Genomic DNA, 15967 nt, shown 5'->3' with positions numbered 1-15967 from the left:
AGTAGTCGGAACGTGGATGAGAGTTAGATTCGACAGTGACGGTGAGTGATAAGGTAAGTACAACTGCGATAGTCGAATATATATGAATCAGGACAAATAGCGTCACAACAGTCCGGCGTGTCCAATCAACGAGCAGCAAGGAATCACATGGTAAGCTCTGCTTACACCGGACTCCGAAGCAGAATTAGATCGTCCTTGATTTTGGCTCTAGCATACTCAAATTCTGGATCCTGAATCTGCCACCGCTTACATTAAAAACTTGGGTGTTAGATAGACCAAGGACATCCAAATGCTCCTCCCATTCCACAACAGACTCATCCAATAAGTTAAGGACGTAACAAACTCTACCAAACCCACCTCCACCAGTCATCTTGTACGGTCCAAGCCTCGCTCCACGAACGACACAGAATAAGTCACAGAATAAGACATCACACCGTGGGATTTGCAAATGAGATGTCGGACATTGGAATATGCACGAGGGCACTAGTAGAGCCGCGTGGATGTCGGTTCACCTGCCAGAGATGGAGGTGCTTGCGTGTGGCAAGAATTGCAAGCATGATGGACTGGACACTATACGTGAAGTTACGTTTCGGGTATTATTAGTAAAAACATGCAGCAGGATGTGGAGGTGGATACCTATTCAAAATGGTCTGGTAGGAGTCCTGGGACGCAGAACATTAACGGTTCGATCATAAAAGGCATTTAGGAGATCAGCGCACCTGGAACAGCAGCGGTGTAATAATGTTCGTTACTGAAAACACTTCAGAAATCAGGATGAGTACGGAAAAATGGCGTGTGTGAATGTAAACTCACGAAAACCGCATGCATAATAGAATATGTTATAGTTCACCAGGACAACGTACAGATGGCTTGAGTTTATCTGCCAGTTCTGCATGGCGCATATGAGTGTGAGTATTATGAGTCCTGAGGAGAACACCTGTCAGCGCGTGTTTGTATATGTACATGCTCCTGGTTACTACCCACCCAATCCGAACACGGAAAGGAGAAGAAATGGTATGAAGTACTGGAAACTTGTCGAACTCTGATAGCACACTGTGATTCCCGGGATCGCGCTAGTCGCATCTGTGAAAGTGAACAGAATGTTTTAGTGGTCGTGGAACGCCAGAGGGAAGGTGAAATCGAGTACATGCTGCAGCGACGTCAGTGGGGAAGATAATGCTGAAGGATGCCATAAGAAAAGTCTGTCTGATGGATTCACCACTAGCTTGGGTATTGTGAGTTCGGATCTCACCGGTCACTGGATGTACAGCCTGGGGAGCACTTGATAACAGATGCAGTCCCTTCCCAGAATATTCATCTTTCGCTTCTAACATTCCAACTGTAACATCACGCCGGTTGTGTTCTCGAAGATGAGAAATGATTTCTGGGTTAGTGTAGCCACTTGCAACAAATCATTCCACTGGCGGCCGTACAGCTTCATCTGAAGCTGAAACTTGTGCGTTACATTTGCGAGAGCTGCTAGCGCTGGCATCAATATTAATGTGCTCACGAGCAATGGCATACCTATTTCTTCCTCGAGGGATGGGCATCTAGTGAGGAACGTAACAGGCCTACGAAATTGGGATGCAAGTGAACAAAGTTCGTATCATTGAATGGATACTAACCGCTTATACATAGGCCTGACTCAGTGGACCGCAAACGAAGCAGTGGTGCGCTGTTCACTCATTCAATTGGAGAAGCATATCAAGTTGCACTCTTCAAGTTCTAACTGGCTTACCGATGCTGTATATTTGAACCATGGCTTCGTTCCATCAGAGTCCGTCTGAGTCAGGCTGGGGTCGGTCGGTCGGTACTCAAGTTCTGGAGCGGTCAAACTATGTCCATTGTAAGTACACAACCACTTGTGACCTCCTGTGACGGCAATATTTGAGGTGCACTAACAAATAGTTCAAAAGACTAGAACAAACAGTGATCGGACTTCAAAATAAGTCGCGGCAAATCGGCAAATCGAACCGTAACCTATCGTCCACCATAGATACTTGCGACGAAATGTCCGCATCGGTGAAAAACAGATATATCCGGGAGACTCAGTGTACGTGGCGCTGAGCCTAAGTGCTCACTTGAAGCGCTCAATGGCGTCCGCCTTGCTTGAATGGTCGCATAATTACATTAATGTTATAAGTAATCCTAATAGCATCACATGTGTGAGTACTAGTACATATATAGGTCATCATTGGTACATGGGGAGCATATAGACTCGTCCTCATTCCTCTGCCACCTGACATGCTTCTCCTATGTAAGCTCAGCGGTTGTGAGACCTGCTTGAAAATTCGGCATTGCCCGAGGTCTGAGGTGGCGGCATGACCGCTCCGCCGCATAAACCTTCACACTGCACACAAGCCCGATAGGATGACCCTGACCCTTGGTATCTTCTCGAGCGCCTCAAGTGAGTATCATGCGCTAAGAACTCAGGGTACAATCATAATATTATTAGGTTCGTTATCATTTTGGCGCTGCTTAGTCTCCTCTAACCACAACTTTGGGACGAAGCAAGGCGTCTGATTCTGATGGTAGTGGGCGTTTCCTGTCAGGTTAGTCAGTCTCCCGTGTGCCGAATGCCACAGGGTGATGAGGAATGTACCCGATAGTAGCAAATAAAGCTAGGACGAGTACTTGGCGGCCTGTCACTGCGGCTTATGAATTCTACCGCTCCTACTAGCGCGTGCCGTGGATTAGCGCAAGTGTAACAAGCTCTACTCATATATAAGTGTATGTGCTGGCTACTTTTGCAATCTGCTTCGGTGACGGCCTCTACAACATCTCTCGCGGTATCTGATTATCGATATTCCTCTGCCAGTGCTTGGTCGTTAAAACGATAAAGGACATAATTCTTCAGTACCAATGGCTGATAACTGGAAAAATTTGTGAGTGGGGTGTTTAATCCAAAAGCCATCCTCTAACGGAGTCGAGTGGCTCATCTACTAGTAACTGGAAGGACACTCCGCGACCTCCTGCTTTATCAGCACAGAAATCTCAAGATTCTCAACGACAAATATATGACGGGTACATCATGCGATTCACGTGGATAATCAATAGCTAATCAATTTACAACATTAGACCGCAGGAACTTTTGCAGCAAATCCTTGAGACGCTACAAGACTCAAGTATCGCGCAAAAAGGAGACAAGGACGAACGGAGCAGGTTCTGGGCGACTTACGACCAAGTTTCCAAAGAGCATGATGGCGAGTTCTTAGAGCGGAACAACAGCGATATGGACATCGTGCTCATTTTCGTAAGCTATCAAATTCTTTGATGCGTTCATCTGACTGAGAGAACTTCGTAGTCTGGTCTCTTCTCTGCTATCAATACAGCTTTTATCATTGCCATGCAACCTAACTCCACGACCACCGTGTTCGTTCAAAATACCTCCCCAAATATCACCGTCTCATCTTCCACCGGATCAGACGCCAAATCGCCCAACGGCACTTGGTTTCAGGGTTTGGCATATGTTGCATTGTCGTTCAGCCTTCTGGCTGCCTTCGGTGCTGTACTCGGCAAGCAGTGGCTCAGCCATTATAAATCGAACAATATTCGTGGTTCCCTTGAGGAACGTGGAAAGCACAGACAACAAAAGTTAGATGGGTTGGAAGCATGGCACTTTCACGCTGTACTGCAATCGTTTCCCGTTTTACTGCAATTCTCGCTCCTTTTATTTGGAATTGCTATCTCAGCCGTCGTATGGTCTCAACAAGGAAAATTAGCCATCGCTGTCATCGTGTCGATGGCGTTCGGCGTGTTTTTTTACTGGTTCATCATCGTCGCCTCCTTACGATCTCCACAGTGTCCTTTCCAAACTCCTATTTCAGCAATCATCCGCATGCTCTACAGGCTCTCATACAAATACGTCAAGGACTGGTGTGGCAAGATGTCATTCTCGCCTGATGCTGGAGAGCTTGATGTTGGAGAGCTTGAGGAGATGCTCTCCGAGTCCCAGGTACCGTCGATGAAGTGGATATTTGAATCATCCACAGATCCAGAAGTGATCAGTTCGGTCGCTTGGCTGATGCCTTCCGTCAAATGGACCCCCGAACTGCACCCCGAACTGCACATGCGAACTATATCCTTGCGCTTGCTGAGCACATTCAAAGCGTGCTTTGGTGCTGGTGTCCGGACTTTTTCGGCACGCCAAAGAGCTCTCGCGTGCGGGAGAGCCTTGCATCACGTAGTATGCGATAAAAATATACAGAAATACATTTCCTCCAAAGTCAAGCAATTTGATGGGGGCCCGTTGGAGATGTGGTCTCACTGGCAAAGCCTCAATCTTCCCTGGGGACTTGAGAGGTGTCAAGAGATTTTTGGCCAGTACGCCACAACTCTAGGTGAAGGTCATGATACTAGTGAAGCACGCGATGCCTTGCGCCTCGCTATTGTGACTGGCTGCCCAGGATTTTTGCAGGCAACCGACGTTGCATTGATCTGGGATGGTGTTTTCGACTGGAAGGAGGACTCGCGTACCATGGACGACTTTAATTGGCTTTGTGGACTTCCTGGTACACTTCCGGAAGTCCGAAACGAGGGACTTCGATGCCATGGGAGATGCGCTGCTCGCATTGAGTGCCATGCGGGATCTGGGAAGTGACACCAGACGTGACAATTACCTTGACGCCATCATCTTCGCCATGGAAGCAGATAAACCATCCCGGCTTCGTCACACGGCCCTTCGAGCTATGTTCGATGCCCGTTTTAAACTAGTGGAGATAGTTGAGAAGGAGAAGGGAGAATTTCGGGAGAAATTATTAAAGGAGCTCGCGCCAGCTCTCTTCACCACAACCAAACCTATTGCGCCACAGCGCTCTGACGATGATGATCCAGACACGGTCTTTAATCCCAGACGTGACGACTGCTATCTACGACTAATTCTCACTCTGGCAAAGCAACGTGATTGGCGTGCTCATTTAGTGACAGCCGGTCACATAGAGCGATGCACATCTCTGCTAGACCACGTCATCATGAACTCGACGTTGTCCGTCACAACTCATTCTTACTATCTTGCAGCCATATTGATACGGATGAACCCCTCGGGCGTTTATCGAAGCTCGTTAAGGCGGGCTACCCTGACCTCTGCTCTGGATTCTGAACCTACGAACAAGGAAGAATGTCGTCTCACTACAAACCTTGCAGGCAACCTCCCCGCAGCCCCAGAGGTTCTTGCTCCACCGGGCTTTCCGGACAATGTATCCGAGAAGGAATGGTGGGATCTGCTCAAAGGAGCATGGTGGGCGATGCGTTGGAATGACCTCTACCTCGAGACAGAAGCAGCTGAGGCACTACCTGGCATTGTCACATACACTCTCGATCTCCTGGAAACACCGAGCGCTCGATATGATACGGGGGGCCTCGTTCGATCGGTGGATCGGATATACGAGATGCTCGATAAAGATGAAGCGAAGTCGGAAGTTTGTCGCTCTATTACGTAGCGAGGCACGAGCGGAGGAAATAGAGCTAAGTCTTTGAGCGAACGGTAAGCGAGACGTTAGCACTTCTTGCTTCTGCGCCACGACGAACCGTTCACATCGTGCACTTCGTCGACACAGCGTTTTCTTTTCTCTCCTATTCAGACATCAGCATCCTGCTAGACCGTTCCCGTTTAAGCCAAACGTAAAAACATAGCACACAAACCACCAATAGGAAATTATCTCATACACATCCTACCATGGCTGACCCTTCCCTCGAAGTGTGCCCAGATTTCGCTGGAGACCTATACGCGGCTATCCGTACAGACCTAGTTAACGCAACTGGCACCACACACGAAGCAGTGGCCGAACGGCTGAGAGACGCCTGGACAACAGGCCACGAGGCGAGGATCCTCGAATGGAACCGCCAAAGAGAAGAAGAAGCCCAAGCAGAAGCAGAGATCGAACAAGCGCGTGCAGTCCGCGAAGAAGAAGAACGCATAGCAAGAGAAGCAGAAGCCGAGAAGGACCGCTTCGACGCGGAAAAGAAGAAACCTAAGATGAACGGTTTCAACGCGACCGTCACGGTCGGAGACGCCATTGCCCCTCGTCCTTCGCAATACGCCATTCAAAAACTGAACAACTTCGAGTACGTAGAGTTATGGTATTTTTCCCCAGATGGATGCAAGGAGGCCATGAAAACATCGCGCTCCATCGCAGACGACACGTTCAGCTTAGCGAAGCTCGACGACCAGTTAACCATCCGCCCAGCTTCAGCCTTCAAGGCATCCAGATCGGCACTCCCAGACCACGAACTTCCATTTTCCATCTTCCTCAGAGCAAAAAACCTGTTCCTAATGCAAGCTAACGCGGCTAAGTGGCCTCAGACGCACCTAGACGCCCTCGCCCTATTTTTCTGGCATTTGGAGAATCACTCCATCCGAAACAACAGCGAGCTCGGAGACCTTGTAATTCTACATTACGCATCGCGGGTACGCCTAGACTGGCACGACCGCCTCAAGCGTGACGAAGGATTCAACATCGGTATCATCAACGAGAGCCTGTTACGGTCCATCAACGAAGAAATATGGGACAGAGTGCGATCCAGAACGCTGACGGCGGTACGTACTAACCTCAATAAAAGCTCGAACTCCAATAGCTCACGAGACACTATTTCTACGAACCCCTCGCACTTCCCATTGTCAACGCACATTGACTCTTCATTCCCCGCACCTTGACGTGCGGATGCCCACCATACGCTCATGTGGATGCCCGCACTACTTCTCACGCGGATGCCCGCACTACCTCTCACGCGGTCGCTGACATTCTCCTTCGTGTGGACACTCGCTTCGCACCCCCCCCCCAAAAAAAAAAAAAAAAAAAAAAAAACGACATACACAGTCGAACAACGCTGAACAAACGTCAGCTCAGCAACAACATCGGAAGACGAGCTATAGAGACTCGTCTGATCCCAAACGTCGACCTTCCCGCTCGCGTTCCCCAAGCCAGACAGACAATCACAAGAAAGCAGACGGATTCCCAACGCCAGACAAAGGCAAGAACCGGGAGCAACGCAACAAGGGTTTTTCCCGCGGCGCAGGCTCACGCGGCCGATCCGCCTGCGCCATCTGTTTGGGCCACTTCGCGCACAACATCCAACAATGCGACTCAAGCAACCTCTGGGACAAAACCACGCCAGCCCACTCCTGCCGTACACAAGACGGCCGCATCATCAGCACCAACGGTTTGCCCCTCTGTTACAGATGGCAAAGACCCGGCGGATGCACAGCGGAGAACCACGATTCCGCCCACATTTGTTCTGGATGCGGAAAAAAGGACCATGGAGCCCAGACTTGTCCTCGAGGCGAGAAAGCTTAGAGCGCACACGCCGTATCACCCGAAGGCATGGCGTCAAGCACTGGAAGAGCTCAACCTCAGCAGCAGATACCCACATATTCCAAGCTGCCTCGAGACAGGCTTCTCCGGAGGCATCCCCACCATCACGCATACATACACCCCTCCTAATAACGTATCCGTCATTGTACATGCAGAAGCTTTCCAAAACATTGTTAACACTGAGTTTTCTAAAGATCGTTTCGTTGGTCCGTTCTCGACCAAAGTGCTCGAAACGATCATCGGACCGTTCCAAACGGTGCCGTTGTCCATCATCCCCAAGCCCGGCAAACCAGGAAAATTCCGTCTCATACAGAACTTATCTTTCCCCATTAATCCTTCCCCCCCCATCAGTTCAATTAACTCGAGAGTCGACTCAGATCTCTTTCCCTGTACATACGGCACTTTCGCCACCATATGCAGATATATTCGAAGCTTACCGCCGGGATCCCAAGCGGCCGTACGAGACGTGGCCGAAGCCTATCGCACGGTCCCATCACACCACTCGCAGTGGGCAGGTTTGGTCGTTCGACTACCTGGAGAAGATTTGTTCGCGGTGGACACAGCCTTATGTTTCGGATTCGGCCCGTCAGCAGGAATATATGGTAACATTGCTGACGCTGGAGCCGACATTTTCCGGGCAACAGGACTCGGGCCGCTGTCAAAATGGGTGGATGATTATTTATTCTTCCGCATTAGGCGGGAATTCCTACGAGAATACAATGAGAGACGTAAGAAATGGGCAGATCAAATCACTGTCAATGGAGGAGCCATCATTGAGCGCGGCCGAAAATGGTATAGAGGTGAGACAATGCCGGATGATTCACATGAAGAATTCGACGAAGACTGCTCGTTCCCGATCAAAGATTTCTCAAGCTTATCACCCCGATCGGCAGAAGACGCTCAATTCACTTGTTGTATGGCCGACATCGACCACCATTCCCGACCTCTGGGAATCATATGGGAAATCTCGAAGGACAAACCATTCAGAACCGATCCCAATTTCACGGGTCTCCTTTGGGACATCCCCGATCTCTCAATCTCTCTATCTCCAGAGAAGACAGCCAAATACCTCAAGGCCATCGACACATGGCAGGCACGTCGCACGCACACGTTGCACGAGACCCAAAAGCTGTATGGGAAGCTGCTACACGCGGCACTCATCATTCCTGCAGGACGCGCTTACCTCACCAACCTGGAACGGTTGCTGGGAATTTTCCAGGATCGTCCTTTTTTACCTCGCACCCCCCCACGCGACACCACGAGTGACCTCGACTGGTGGAAGAAAACCCTCAGCTCCCAACACCTCGCGCGCGCAATTCCAGGTTGCTGCATCGCGTACGACTTCCATGCTTATTCGGACGCTAGCTCTGGTCACGGAATCGGGATCTGCATCAACGGGAGGTGGAGAGCCTGGAAGCTATGCCCAGGTTGGAAAAGAGACGACCGGGACATCGGATGGGCCGAAAGTGTCGGCTTCGAGCTCCTCGTACGCACAATCCTCAGCTCATGCCCCGCCGGCATATATTTCAAGGTTTTCGGAGACAATCGCGGAGTGGTCGAAGGGTGGTGGTCAGGCCGCAGCAGGAACAAGGCCTGCAACGAAGTGTTCAAACGCGTACACCGTGCCGCGAATGACGCCAAGTGCACAGTGCTCACCAGATACATCGCGAGCAAAGTCAACCCCGCAGACGGACCCTCCCGCGGCATATATCCCCCCATATGCCAGATGCTCCCACCAATCCCCATCCCAACTGAGCTTAGTACCTTCATCGCAGACGTCACCAGCAGTTCCATCAAGAGCGACGCACGCCGGACCAGACCGCCGCATGAACAGGTTTTCCCAATGGTCAAAGAGCACCTCCCAGAGGAACTCCAACGACGCGCTCTCCTCAACCGAGAATACGAGCGCCGTGGAGAAGAACTCTTCGAAGCGTCGAAAGACTAGTACGTACACAAAGTAACCCATTCACTGCGCTCATTCACAGGACACCAGCGTATAGCCCCAACCTGACACCAGCGCCTTCCCCGCTCAGGCCGCAATGTCCGGCAAAGGACAGATTATACCTGTGGGTACCCGTGTCAGCGCGATCACCCAAAGATGCGCAAGGGAAGAGGTTACCGCTATTCCAGTCCGAGATCGAAAAGATCCGCGACGTCATGTTGCACGCATATGCTGTGAGCACACGGGAAACGTACGGATCAGGACTGCTCGTATACCACGTATTCTGTGATAGCAAACTAATCCCAGAAGAGCAGCGCGCGCCTGCAAGCCACATTCTCATATCGTTGTTCATCACGGAAATGGCCGGTCATTACTCCGGGAGGACAGTTTCCAACTACGTCCATGGCGTCAGAGCATGGCACACCCTGCACGGGGTCGCATGGACGCTCGGCGAAGACGCAGAAATCGACGCACTGCTCAAAGCCGCCATATCGTTGACACCAGCCTCGTCGAAGAAAGCAAAGCGTGAACCGTACACCATCCCCATGATCACAACCATTCGCCAGCAACTGAACCTCGACACCCCACTCGACGCAGCCGTGTACGCGTGTCTGACGACAATATTCTTCACTTGTGCACGCGTCGGCGAATTTACCGTTCCTCGCTTAGATGCTTTTGACCCCAAGATTCACGTCAAACCTTCAGACGTTCGAAACACTCAGGACCGCCAAGGGCTTGAAATGACCAACTTCCGCATCCCACGCACCAAGGTAGCGATAGACGGAGAGGACGTTTTTTGGGCGCGCCAATCTGGACTCACAGATCCAGAGGAAGCTATGCGTAATCACATTCGCATCAATAACCCTCCTCCAGATAACGCACTCTTCGCGTACCGACACAAAGCCTCCCATACTAGACCGCTTACGAAGACAAATTTCCTCAAAAGATTATCAAGCGCAACTAAGGCAGCAGGTCACCAGCCGCTACAAGGACATGGGATACGCATTGGTGGGACTCTTGAGTACCTCCTGCGCAACATCCCATTCGACGTAGTCAAGGTCAAAGGGAGATGGGCAAGTGACGCGTTCATCGTATACCTCCGCAGACACGCTCAAGTATTAGCACCCTACATGCAAGACGCACCAGAAGTACACGAAAACTTCCTCCGATATACCTTGCCACCGGCACGATAAGACAAATGGTCAATTATGCCCTGCTAGATCCTAGTAAGTCACATCGCCCTCCTCCTAAAAAGCCGGGGTTTCATCGATGTTCGCTGCATGCGTCGTCGAACTCCTAAAAACGCGGGATAGCAGCTCACCCTTTGTCCCCAGGACAAAGTTCTTTCGGAGCCGGGAGGCGCTACGCGCCTTCGCCCGTAATCTCTCCCCCGAAACATTTATCCTCAAACTTGTACATATCTTGTCATAGCTTAGATCAGTCAAGTTTAAACCCGTGTTGATTCTCACCAGAACGTATCGATAGAGTGAACCTCAAAGATAAATGCCTAAAAGACAAAGCGAAGTTGGAAGTTAAACGCCTACAGGATGCGCTGGGAAATATGACCACATAGTTCATCACACGCAAGCTGAATATCAGTTAGAGTCAGGCGATGTACAGTATCACTCTCCTATGCAGACCAAATGGAAAGTATATCCTTTGTTGTAATTGTATCACTTGATGCAGGCGAGTAACTCATGAGGTTGGTCGTTCCTTTCGAAATCTAGGTCAGCTCTCGCGGTCGTGCGCGGAAAAAGTGGTGCATGATAAGTACTAGAGGTTCGTTCGACATGCAGACAATATTTGAGTGATACATTGGTGTGGTCCCTGTGTTTTCATAGTTCCATCCATTCAGACAAGTTGACAAGTACGTTCCAAACCGATTGGAGTACGCCATAACATCATTATATTTCCTCAATAAGTACAGCACTCTCTCGGTATGATTCGAAGAGGGTAGTGACACACCAGTAGACCGTACATGCGTCAGAAGAGACCAACCATTGTTCCATCGCTTATTTTTGGTGGGGTTCCAGACGGTAGAGAGCGTCTTGACTGGAGCTAGGAAATTGGTTGCGGGCGGTTGACCACTGGCGACTAATCCTGTAGTGGTGTCTGGATCCTCGGTGCGAAGGTATCTCACATACTCGCGTATTATACATGACACGGACAGATAATACAGAAACGACAGTGACGACCTAAGGAATGGAAGATAATTGAGTATCAATGAGAATATACTGAACATGGTGGGCAAATCTATGGATGAATTGCTGTTTTGTTGTTTAGCTTGAAAAAAAATTGTGGATAAGGGAGGCGAAAAACGAATTGATATATTAGAATGATTGGCTTGAAGACAGGAAGATAAAACGAAAATGTACGTGTAGAGAGACAAAGAAATCAAACCGTGCCTAACTCGAGACATGTCAATGCAGCTGATGCAATCACTGGGTACCCCAGTGGTTCCATTCAGGACCACTCTGCACATCTCGTTGGGAGCTAGTGAAGTGGTCAGGTCCCGGAGTGGGACGTACGTGCATCATTGGTGCATTTGATGCAAATGATCCACGAGGGTAACGCCCAGGGTGACCGCGACCTCCGTTCTTGAAATTGGACTGATGATCTCTGCGATGTTGGCGACGAGGAGGTACATTGATATTGCGCTGCTCAAACACCGGCTGCATGGGTGCACCAGAGCCTAGAGGAAAGTTTGATGGGGCTTGCATATGCTGGTTGATGCTGAATGAGGCATGATTCGGCATCCAGCCATGTGGAGTCATCATCGGAAAAGGTCCTGAATTCGGGTGCTGAATCCCTGGCGGCACTGACATGCCAGGTGCGAACCCAGGTGGAGGATATGGCTTCCAATTATTAGGAGGTTGAACTGGGAGCGAAGCAAGAGCAGTCTCTGTGGAGGTCGAAGCTTGTTCGCCTTGAGCGCCGGACATGTATTGATTCAGAGCGTCTGGAGGGTAAACAGGAACCAGAATACCCTGATCTCCGTGAATGAACCCCGTAGGTATCAGTGGCGCTTGTGTTGCGACAGGGGTCTGTCCCTGGCCTTGTTCTCGCACGGGTGTTCTCGCAGGATACGGATATGGAATGAATGGCTTGAACAATATGTCAGCGTTGTAGCATGGGAGGTCGAGATTTATTGAACCTACAGCATACATGCCTGGGTGAACAATCGGAGCAGGTGTTGCTGAAGGTGTTCTATGAGCATCCGCGGCACTAGCCGGCGGAAACGATTGGCTCATCGGTGGCGGAAGAGGAAATCCAGGGTACGCCCCCATGTACTGCATGTGATATGGCGGGAAACCAGCTACCCATCCTTGAGGATGATAGTACCCCATTGTGGGTATGGGATAAGCCATATGTTGAGCAGATGTCATCGATGTTTGTGAGGCGGAAGGAGTAACGGAAGCGGCCTGAAACGGGACAATGCCGTCTAAATTGATGGTCTGTACGTCATCCGCAACTAGAGAGGAAGGAAGTTCAGAGTCAACGTCAAGTTTTTCATCTGACTGCTCGACATCAGGCATTGAGGCTTTGGTGGCTATCTTATGGTCGATGTTCAATTCTTGTAGCCTCTCCTCCAGGGCGATCGCAGATGGCTGCTGAACATTAAGATCCACGCAAAAATCGTCGCTGGAGACAAGGGACGGTTCTGAACCATGACGGACCATGCTCCCCTCAAGGTTTCGCCCACGGTTACGGTTGGATCTCCAGTTCGTGCGATGTGGAGGGTTCCAGTCACGGAGTTGGACACGGATTGGGCGTCCGTCAAGAATCCTGTTGTGCTTATGGCAGATGGATTAACATAGGAATAGGAGTGGGGATGTTTGATCGTACCTCTTCACTGACAGCTCGAGCGGGAGATTCCTTGTTATTGAATGTGACAAAAGCAAACGCAGAGCGCTTGTTGACTACAAAAAATAATAGTTACTGATCGAGGATAACGATAATCAAAGCCTACCTGGTCGGATAACTTTGACATTCTCTACGCCGCCGTACCTTGAGAACAAATTACGGACGCGTTCTTCATCCCAGGCATTCGGGCCATACATCTCCAATCCTCCGACGAAGATGGTAGTAGGATCCAATGGACTTTCGCGCTTTGCATCCCATTGCAGGCCATTCTTGAACTCGGGTAGAGATCCGGACTGAAAGTCGCCTAGGTAGCTTCCGGTGGTAGGAGTACGAGGGATCAACGACCCTGGCGTTTTCGGGGTCATAGGCGAAGTTCCAAACTCGGGAGTCGGAGGGATGCCGAGTTCAATGTCATAGGATTCCTCGTGGTGAACCGGTGTTGTATTGAAATGTGCTGTAGAGCTTGTAATGTTTGAAATACCCGACATAGATGGTAGGTGCGTCACCATGCTAGAGTAAGTTGTGCTAAGTTGAAATTCGCCGCAAGGGGAAACAAAAACTAGCCTCTGATTTTCGTCAGCAGCCTCCATTCGGTCGCTCCAATATTTTCTCGTTTCCCGTTCATGGACTGTCTCAGAGATAGGCGGGAAGTGTTTCTTGTCCACATCTGATGGATTGTGGCTCAATGATAGAGCTCGAGGACGTTTTGGTGCCGTGCCTGTCCTATCTGATGTGTCATTCTGCGAGGACCAGGTCATGTCGCACAATGCAGTAGATGCTCGGTTCGAATTACGCGAGATGTTGCCAAGGCTAGCTGACGATGAGATCGGTTGTGTGCCAGGATGATGATAGGCAACGAGCGAATCTATGGATGAAAATCGGTTTGGAAATGGGCAATGGGATGGGGTCATATGTGTGGAGCTAGCTGCTTGAGCTTGCCAATGTTGTTGACTAGTTTGGACAGCCTGTGCGCCATGGTATGGCATCGGCTGGCGTGGATGAGCTGGATGGTGAGCCCAAGTCACGGTCAGGTGAGGGACTCTGCGCAGAGTCTAGTAGTTGCGTCAGCATACGCAGTCAAGTAGTTCTGTAAATTCACCATCAGAGCGGCAACGCAGTCATCACGGTGGCACCATTTAATCTCCCAGCACCCTGTCTCCATTTCTGCAGAGCGCTGGGCATCGTGCGGAGGAGGATACTCTTGCTGAACACCTGACTCGAATTCGTGAGGGACAAAATGTTCAATGGCCCCGAAGATGGTGGATATCTTCCTTAGAGTCTAGAGCAAAGTTAGAACCCACAGTTCCGGTTATAGGCTAGGCTATGAGTACTTCGGCAGTATAAAGGAGCGGGTTAAAATATGCCCCGGATTCATCTGCCTCTCGATCGCCGAGAGGCAGAAGGCCTTCATTCTCCGCTGCGGTACGCGCATCCGAATTGTATAAGAGTGATAAGTGCCTGGCGATTTTACTTCCGTCAGAGAGAACGAGAAAAAAAACTGAAGAAGAAGAGATACCGGGAGCCCGAGACCCTAGATATTTTCATCGCCCAAGGCAAATTAAGGTCGACAGCCTTACCATCCTGAAGGTCGCCAAAGCTCGATTTGGTGTCTGACGAAGGTGCAAACTGTCGGGGTGTACTAGAAACCGAATGAGAAGGAGGACTACTGCATATATGCGCGTATTCAAGCGCATATATGTACATGTGGGGACGGGGTCTTCACGAAAACTCACCGGTAGGATATGAGTAGTGTTCTCAAGGCTCGTGCGGGCTCATAGCGTAAGTAACGCCCCATGAATTGTTTAGGGTCCGACGAATGCAGATTTGCGATTAGCATGGCCGCTGTCTCAGGGTCCTGGTGCAACATTAGAAATATACTCGGAACATTTAATGGCGAAGACAGACCTGACACTGGATGAATGCGCAAGTTCCACCCTTCGAGTCACGAACGACCTTGATGGTCTGTACCTCTGGATGATCAGAAAGGTGATCTGAGAGCATACGAGTTAACTCCAAATGATCGATATTAGTTGGTAGACTGGGGGAAAAGTTCATGATGAGCACGCGAGCTATGTTGCGTCTAGATAGCGTACCTTCCGATGAAAATGCTAGCGTCTTGAACGATCCTATCTGCAGACTTCTTAGAGTCGTCGCAAGCGCTCAAAGGGATGTCTTGGGTGGTGACATTAGGATCTTCTGTTGGGGAGAGAGGAGGAGCAGAGAGCAATGTGTCAAAACGAGTACCCCAAGAACGCGCCTGGGTATGCTGCGGCATGTCTATAGAATGAACTAAGGAATAGTACTTGTTAGTGAATGGTAAAGGTTTTAGGTGGGGAGATGAATGAACGAGGTCCAAAACAGAGACACAAACAACCGTGGCTCGCGGGCGCAGTCTACCTAAACTGCTCTAGAATATGTCAAAATACCAACTTGTCAGAACACAATTTTGCAGCTCCACGGAGCGAAAAAAACAGAATTAAGTCCTTCTTTGTTATCCCTTCCCTCCACCGATGAGTGTAGAGCCCAAGTAGGAAACGGAAGACATCGAGATGGAACCAAGGATTCTTTGTGATTGGCTCACATGAAATATTGGATCTGGAGAACGACAATCAATTTACACCTAGATGATTTATTCATTTGATGGATTGCGTGAGACACGAGTCCGAGCTCGGGGAAGGCACTCGCGACGCCTAGTTAAGACGACGCAAGCTCCAACTCAAGGAACGCGGTAATCATTCATCCATCAGATCAGCGACCGGAACAGTGCGAGCACAATATCTGTCATGTTCATACACAAATGAGAGCTCGTGGACTATCTCAGCTTTGAAGCTTACCCCAGGTAACTTAAGAT

General features: G+C 49.9%; 5 protein-coding genes across 5 annotated transcripts; 3 read left to right on the top strand and 2 right to left on the bottom strand.

Moving 5' to 3' along the window:
• Nucleotides 1-382: 382 nt before the first annotated feature.
• Nucleotides 383-1203, bottom strand: HD556DRAFT_1371809 (uncharacterized protein). The gene is made up of 6 exons (XM_041302966.1): nucleotides 1148-1203; nucleotides 985-1083; nucleotides 814-924; nucleotides 720-760; nucleotides 637-662; nucleotides 383-570 (listed from the first exon to the last, which is right to left on the bottom strand). The coding sequence occupies exons 1-6, from the start codon at nucleotides 1191-1193 to the stop codon at nucleotides 429-431; spliced, it is 465 nt and encodes a 154-aa protein (XP_041160138.1). The 5' UTR covers nucleotides 1194-1203; the 3' UTR covers nucleotides 383-428.
• Nucleotides 1204-3145: 1942 nt separating this feature from the next.
• HD556DRAFT_1212149 (uncharacterized protein) lies at nucleotides 3146-3526 on the top strand (the record flags this gene model as incomplete). Its single annotated transcript, XM_041296584.1, has 2 exons — nucleotides 3146-3253; nucleotides 3305-3526. Coding segments are annotated over 2 exons (330 nt in total), but the record flags the coding sequence as incomplete, so codon positions are not given.
• Nucleotides 3527-4257: 731 nt separating this feature from the next.
• On the top strand, nucleotides 4258-5556 carry HD556DRAFT_446302 (uncharacterized protein). Its single transcript, XM_041310627.1, has one exon. It carries the CDS (start codon nucleotides 4443-4445, stop codon nucleotides 5436-5438), a length of 996 nt encoding a protein of 331 aa, XP_041160136.1. The 5' UTR covers nucleotides 4258-4442; the 3' UTR covers nucleotides 5439-5556.
• On the top strand, nucleotides 5557-7504 carry HD556DRAFT_446303 (uncharacterized protein). The gene is made up of 2 exons (XM_041310628.1): nucleotides 5557-6535; nucleotides 6816-7504. The coding sequence occupies exons 1-2, from the start codon at nucleotides 5675-5677 to the stop codon at nucleotides 7290-7292; spliced, it is 1338 nt and encodes a 445-aa protein (XP_041160135.1). The 5' UTR covers nucleotides 5557-5674; the 3' UTR covers nucleotides 7293-7504.
• Nucleotides 7505-11334: 3830 nt separating this feature from the next.
• Nucleotides 11335-15741, bottom strand: HD556DRAFT_446268 (uncharacterized protein). Its single transcript, XM_041310626.1, has 11 exons — nucleotides 15210-15741; nucleotides 15022-15154; nucleotides 14850-14971; nucleotides 14633-14755; nucleotides 14448-14574; nucleotides 14216-14395; nucleotides 13681-14168; nucleotides 13223-13626; nucleotides 13099-13172; nucleotides 12411-13046; nucleotides 11335-12356 (listed from the first exon to the last, which is right to left on the bottom strand). Exons 1-11 carry the CDS (start codon nucleotides 15389-15391, stop codon nucleotides 11691-11693), a joined length of 3135 nt encoding a protein of 1044 aa, XP_041160134.1. The 5' UTR covers nucleotides 15392-15741; the 3' UTR covers nucleotides 11335-11690.
• Nucleotides 15742-15967: the final 226 nt, after the last annotated feature.

This window comes from Suillus plorans, assembly GCF_016647745.1.
Source record: "Suillus plorans strain S12 chromosome Unknown HD556scaffold_28, whole genome shotgun sequence".
Taxonomy (NCBI): domain Eukaryota; kingdom Fungi; phylum Basidiomycota; class Agaricomycetes; order Boletales; family Suillaceae; genus Suillus; species Suillus plorans.
Note: the sequence above shows the minus strand (reverse complement) of the source record. Positions and strands in the feature narration are given on the sequence as shown.

What these genes read in the sequence shown, in the direction of transcription:
- HD556DRAFT_1371809 (XM_041302966.1), bottom strand. Translation starts at nt 1,193, where the DNA reads ATGGCATCCTTCAGCATTATCTTCCCCACTGACGTCGCTGCAGCAT. An exon ending in CACTGACGTCGCTGCAGCAT is followed by an intron (nt 1,084 to 1,147) that starts GTACTCGATTTC and finishes TCACTTTCACAG; the next exon opens with ATGCGACTAGCGCGATCCCG. An exon ending in TACCAGACCATTTTGAATAG is followed by an intron (nt 571 to 636) that starts GTATCCACCTCC and finishes CTTCACGTATAG; the next exon opens with TGTCCAGTCCATCATGCTTG.
- HD556DRAFT_446302 (XM_041310627.1), top strand. Translation starts at nt 4,443, where the DNA reads ATGGTGTTTTCGACTGGAAGGAGGACTCGCGTACCATGGACGACTTTA.
- HD556DRAFT_446303 (XM_041310628.1), top strand. Translation starts at nt 5,675, where the DNA reads ATGGCTGACCCTTCCCTCGAAGTGTGCCCAGATTTCGCTGGAGACCTA. An exon ending in GATCCAGAACGCTGACGGCG is followed by an intron (nt 6,536 to 6,815) that starts GTACGTACTAAC and finishes CGACATACACAG; the next exon opens with TCGAACAACGCTGAACAAAC.
- HD556DRAFT_446268 (XM_041310626.1), bottom strand. Translation starts at nt 15,391, where the DNA reads ATGCCGCAGCATACCCAGGCGCGTTCTTGGGGTACTCGTTTTGACACA. An exon ending in TCTAGGGTCTCGGGCTCCCG is followed by an intron (nt 14,575 to 14,632) that starts GTATCTCTTCTT and finishes TAAAATCGCCAG; the next exon opens with GCACTTATCACTCTTATACA. An exon ending in ACTGCGTTGCCGCTCTGATG is followed by an intron (nt 14,169 to 14,215) that starts GTGAATTTACAG and finishes CGCAACTACTAG; the next exon opens with ACTCTGCGCAGAGTCCCTCA.